This window comes from Salvelinus fontinalis, chromosome 19 (genome assembly GCF_029448725.1).
Source record: "Salvelinus fontinalis isolate EN_2023a chromosome 19, ASM2944872v1, whole genome shotgun sequence".
In the NCBI taxonomy this organism is placed as follows: Eukaryota; Metazoa; Chordata; class Actinopteri; order Salmoniformes; family Salmonidae; genus Salvelinus; species Salvelinus fontinalis.
The window spans coordinates 14,699,522-14,705,580 of record NC_074683.1 but is presented as its reverse complement, the minus strand read 5'-3'; the positions used below and the strand labels follow the sequence as shown (position 1 = coordinate 14,705,580).

The 6,059-nt window shown below is 37.8% G+C and overlaps 1 protein-coding gene across 1 annotated transcript; it reads left to right on the top strand.

Annotated features, from left to right (window-relative positions):
* Window positions 1-2,105: 2,105 nt before the first annotated feature.
* Window positions 2,106-5,449, top strand: wu:fc50b12 (uncharacterized protein LOC103911624 homolog). The gene is made up of 3 exons (XM_055870913.1): window positions 2,106-2,369; window positions 4,273-4,436; window positions 5,047-5,449. Exons 1-3 carry the CDS (start codon window positions 2,349-2,351, stop codon window positions 5,279-5,281), a joined length of 420 nt encoding a protein of 139 aa, XP_055726888.1. The 5' UTR covers window positions 2,106-2,348; the 3' UTR covers window positions 5,282-5,449.
* The last annotated feature ends 610 nt before the right edge of the window (window positions 5,450-6,059 follow it).

Sequence of the window (6,059 nt, the reverse complement as noted above, 5' to 3'; positions counted from 1 at the left end):
AAGTTAGCTAGCTAACAATACGCTTTAACTTGCAATGAAAACGACTTTGAGAAAATTACAAAGTATAATAACTGAAAATGAAGCTAGCTAGACTCTCTTGTTTACATGGATGAACGCTTCTCCCTCTCTGTCATGGATGCCATGGTTGCCCTTAGTTTTTAGATGTAATCCCAAGACAGGTGATTTATACAACAGCCTTCTGATGCTCCTGAGCTCATTTTTGAGTCTCATAGCAAAGAGTCTGAATATTTAGGTAAATATGGTATTTATGTTTTTATGTTTAATACATTTGCTAAAATCTGTTTTTGCTTTGTCATTATTATTGTGTGTAATGTCATGAGGGGAAAAAATAATAATCCATTTTAGAATAATGCGGTAACATAACAAAATGTGGAAAAAGTCAAGGGGTCTGAATACTTTCCAAATGCACTGTATTACTTTCACAATGCAAATAGTTCATAATAATATTAATAGGGCTTTGAACTTTTACATTCACTGATAAAATATCTTGCCGGTCAAATTGAGTGAATTTTATGTAAACAATATTTGCGACTCCGTGGACGGTGGTCATAGAGCTTTAGATGGTAATTTGATGGTCCCCGGAACAGAAAAGGTTTGGAACCGTTGCTCTAAGGTGATTCATGTACTGTAGTAGTTCACCAAAATCCAAGTAATTTACAGGTTGATATCTGGTGTTTCCAGGCCATATCTGCCACTTTAGGCAGGTAATTTCTGAAATATAATGACATATTATTGAAGATCCACCACTCACAAATACACATTGTTGTTTTTATATATGGCACTGAAAATCCAATAATAATATCTACTTTCCAAATTCTGATTCAGTATTGGCGGACATATTGGATTATGCATAAAAAAAATGTTGGCTAACTCTTCTAATATCAATTTATATATCCCAAAGAGCATCTCTACCAAATTCGATGTTTGTATCTGGCGCGTAACGGTTTCATAAATATTTGGCGGTAAGACTCAATTTGTTTCTTTTACTTTCTAGCTTACTTACAGAGTAGGTAGCTAGCGTACCAGCTAGCATTGTTGCTATGGATTGTGCACCTTACATTGTTTCGCTAAGTAGCTAAACAACTAGCTGCTTGTTGATGTTTTCCTTTTTTCAACCAGGGCAGACAAAACATTCACCTTAATTTAAAGGAGATATGTTCCTTAAAATGTTTTGTGTAACTGACTTAAAGTTAAGGAATCTTAAGATTTTTTATGCAACCGGGCGCAGGAATACATGGTGTTTTATTGAATTACAGTTTAACATTGAAAACTGTAATACAAGTGCCTAAGTAAGTATGGATTTATAGGAATTTACATTTTAAAAGTAGAAGTGCATAGAAGTGTTGGAATTAATTTTATTAACTGTATTTATCAGAACGAATAGCACTTATTTCTAGTACTGTTATTGTTAGACAAATGATCAGAATTATTTCAGAAAGTGTTGCATTCATAATAGCTCAAATGGAGCTCTGCACCTCTTTCTCTTCATTATTATAACTGTTTACAACGCAGTTCTTTTCATGTTCATACTGAGAAACATTTGCACATATAGGGGAGTTGAGTCTTTTTCTATAACACACTGTGTTGAAAAGGAATGACTGCATTTTACAATGTAAATGAAAGCTTTACAAAATAATGCCCATTGTCCTACACATGTAAAGGAATTGAATGTGTTCCGTCATGTCTCTCTTTCCATCATTTGTGAAAACCCCTATTCCTGAAACAAAATATTTGTTTTGTTCTATGCTGGAAATCAACAGCAGGGGCATTGTTTTATATAAAATAAAAGGTAGAGAAGAACGGTAATACATTTGAAACAACAGTGGGCTGACATGAAACATGTATGTTTCATTTTAAATTCAATATTTCCCAACTAGTTCATATTATGATAGTTTTGCTCTATATCTTGGCTGTTGGTACTGATCTAATCTGAGTGACCCTCTGCTTACACTAGTTTACATGGTAGGAGGCCCAATTCTCTGAAATTAATAAGGTGGAACAGAGTCACTGAGGCTAAAAAGCTTAATTTTTAACAGGATTGTATGTTGTTGATGAATCTCTAAGGCAACATGCTCATTGAACAGCTATGAGCAAAGGTGAGAGAGCCTTTGTTATTTCTGAAAAATAGGCTAGTAGCTATTGATGACTTGGTTGAAAGTACGAAAAAACAGCAAAACATATATGCTGGTGAATACTGAGTAGATATTAATGTTGTATCTTTCCTTTGGGAACATAGCCCAATAATTTAAGAGCATTCTTTTTGAATTTGTATTGGCAAATCAACGAAAGTGTGGCTGCTGTGCCTTGTGTGGAGCCGAGACGTCACAATGCCAAGTAAAGCACAAGAGGTAAGTCAATGAGCAAGTTGGAAAGTTTGTTGAGAACAGCAAAATAGCAGGAAGTGCACTGTACCTGTGTAATGTGGTTGAGAAATTATGCACGTATAATACTTTTGTAAAAAGCCATGAGCTATTACAAGTCCTTTATAGTCTCATAATGCACAACATGTAATAATAATAATTAAGTAATATTCTACTTGGAAATGCATTTTTTTCCTACAGGTCATCTTCATTAAAGTGGTTTGATGCGGTTTACCAGCACACTTCGTTTTACTACGGGCGACAGGTTCAGGTTCATCATTGCATTCTTTATCAGAAAGTAGGCCGACCCTCTTTGAAGTAACTTACTGGAGATCAATTCATTGCTCTCTTTTTACACTGAACCTAAATATAAACGCAACATGCAACAATTTCAAAGATTTTACTCAGTTACAGTTCATATAAGGAAATCAGAAATACATGCCCTAGTCTATGAATTTCACATGACTGGGAATACATATTTGCATCTGTTGGTCACAGATACCTTAAAAAAAATAGGTAGGGGCGTGGATAAAAAAACAGTCACTATCTGGTGTGACTGCAACACATCTCCTTCGCATAGAGTTGATCAGGCTGTTGATTGTGGCCTGTGGAATGTTGTCCCACTCCTCTTCAATGGCTGTGCGAAGATGCTGGATATTGATGGGATTTGGAACAAGTTAATCCAGAGCATCCCAAACATGCTCAATGGGTGAAATGTCTGGAGAGTATGCAGGCAATGGAAGAACTGGGACATTTTTAGCTTCCAGGAATTGTGTACAGATCCGATGACATGGGGCCGTGCATTATCATGCTGAAACATGAGGGGATGGCGACGGATGAATGGCATGACAATGGGCCTCAGGATCTAATCTCTGTGCATTCAAATTGCCATCGATAAAATGCAATTGTGTTTATTGTTCATAGCTTATGCTACCGCCACCATGGGGCACTCTTTTCACAAAGTTGACATCAGCAAACTGCTCACCCACATGACGCAATTCGCATTGTCTGCGGTTGTGAGGCCGTTTGGACGTACTGCCAAATTCTTTAAAATACGTTGGAGACGGCTTATGGTACAGAAATGAACATTAAATTCTCTGGCAGGAGCTCTGGTGGACATTCCTGTAGTCAGCCTGCTAATTGCATGGTCCCTCAACTTGAGACATCTTTGTCATTGTGTTGTGTGACAAAACTGCATATTTTAAAGTGTCCGTTTATTGACCCCAGCACAAGGTGCAGCTGTGTAATGGTCATGCTTCTTGGTATGCCACAGCTGTCAGGTGGATGGATTATCTTGGCAAAGGAGAAATGCTCACTAACTGGGACGTGTTAAAAATTTGAGATAAATAAGCTTTTAGTGCATTTTTCAGCTCATGAAACATGGGACCAACACTTTACAAGTTGCATTTATATTTTTGTTTTAGTGTATTTATAAAGCTCTTTTACAAAAACTGCCGCTGACCTAACATCATTATTAACCTTTAGACGTACGAGTTACCATACCCGGTCGCAGGGATGGCCAACTCTGGAAATCCCTTCAGTCTCCTCAGAGTTAGGTTAATCAGCTTTTAGTTTCTTTGCACCCCATGTATGGAACAGAGTTTTCTTCAACTGGATGTATTGGTGCCTTTCCGGCAGGTTAAAATGATGAATGGGGACCTCTGCTGAGGAATTTGATCGTTTTGAATTGTGTGTATTTGTATTATTTTGTCAAGGTAAATCATCACAAATGTAGCCTTCACTTAGTTTTTGTCTTCTGGCACACCGTAGCAAAAGTTTTTGCAACGAAAAACAACCGTTTGAACAATTTTAGATTTCGGTCACTCAATTTCAGTCCGCCTCCGCCACGTTTTGAGCCTATTGAACAACACAACCCTGGTGTGTTTTCTAGGATGCTGTGATCAACCTGAAGTCTGTCCAGGACATCTCCAGGGAGCTGGGGTTTGAGTGGACTGTTCTGGCCTACGAGCTGGGCTTCTCCAGGACTGAGGTCCATCAGTTCCATACCACATCCACAGAGAAGACGGTCCAGGCCAGAAGCATGCTAGAGTGCTGGTGTGTGAATGGCCCCGTTTGAATAGCTTTCCAATGCATCCTTCTTTCCTCCCGTCCTTGATATAATCACAGATATAAGATGACTGGATTGGTTGCTTTGACCTATCCATATCACGTACAGATCTGTGACTAAAAGGAAAGGTCAAGGGGATGCATTTTTGGAGGGTTCGAACAGGACCTCTGTCATGGAATGATTACCTAATGTAATGTGGAAGAAATGTCTTGTAAAGATCTGACATGAATCTTTATTCTACGTCAGAGGGGCATTTGTTTGTTCTTTGTTCTACACACAGGTAATGTACCCTGTTGAACTCAGCCTATGTCTCAATAGAGGGCTGTAGTGTGTGTGTATAAGAGAGACAGATGATTACTGATCATTCTTGTGCTATTAACACATGATTTGATTTATTCTGTAAAACAGATGTATTTATGATCAACAGCATAGATACTAACATCACAAGAACAACACTTGAAATGTACATAGTCATTACATTAATTGATTATAGAAAATATACATTTCCAATGCAGAGACATAATGTTAAACCCTCTTCCCCTCGCTCTATTCCTCATTTCTCTATCATTCTATCCCTGTATCTCCCTCCCATCCCAGGTATGAGAGATCTTGGGACAAGTCCAACAAGACCAAGTTGCTGCAGGACGGTCTGGAGCGTTCCGGGCGCCGCGACCTGGCTGAGAGGCTGCGCTGCCTCCACTGGGGCCACCAGAAATTGAGCCGCAGGGTGGAGCTGCCATCCGCCTTCCCCTTCCTCATCACTGTCCACAGGACCATCGAGAACCGTGACGGCCTCCGCCGGATCAATGACCTCAGCCGCAGATTCACCTGAGGCGTGAGAAAAAATATGCCTTGATACACATGGACACACAGATATACACATTCTCTAAGCACATGCAAACACACACAGGCAGACATCTATTGATCTATCACTGATGAGATGGATGTATGTACAGCCACTTCAAATAACTGAATGAATTCACATTCAAAACAGTCTTTGAAAAATATAGACAAATAAACAGATTTTAAGATAATGGATTTCAGTGTGTCTTCTTTTTTTGAAAACACTGCACTGTCACTACATACCATAAAAAGGTGAAATGAAAATCAGCAACCTGCAGTATTACTGTAAATAGCGAGTATTAAAAAGCCAGTAATAAATAGCCAGTATTAAATAGCCAGTATTAAATAGCCAGTAATAAATAGCCAGTATTAAATAGCCAGTAATAAATAGCCAGTATTAAATAGCCAGTATTAAATAGCCAGTAATAAATAGTCAGTAATAAATAGCCAGTAATAAATAGCCAGTATTAAATAGCCAGTAATAAATAGCCAGTATTAAATAGCCAGTAATAAATAGCCAGTATTAAATAGCCAGTAATAAATAGCCAGTATTAAATAGCCAGTAATAAATAGCCAGTATTAAATAGCCAGTAATAAATAGCCAGTATTAAATAGCCAGCAATAAATAGCCAGTATTAAATAGCCAGTAATAAATAGCCAGTATTAAATAGCCAGTATTAAATAGCCAGTAATAAATAGCCAGTATTAAATAGCCAGTATTAAATAGCCAGTAATAAATAGCCAGTATTAAATAGTCAGTAATAAAT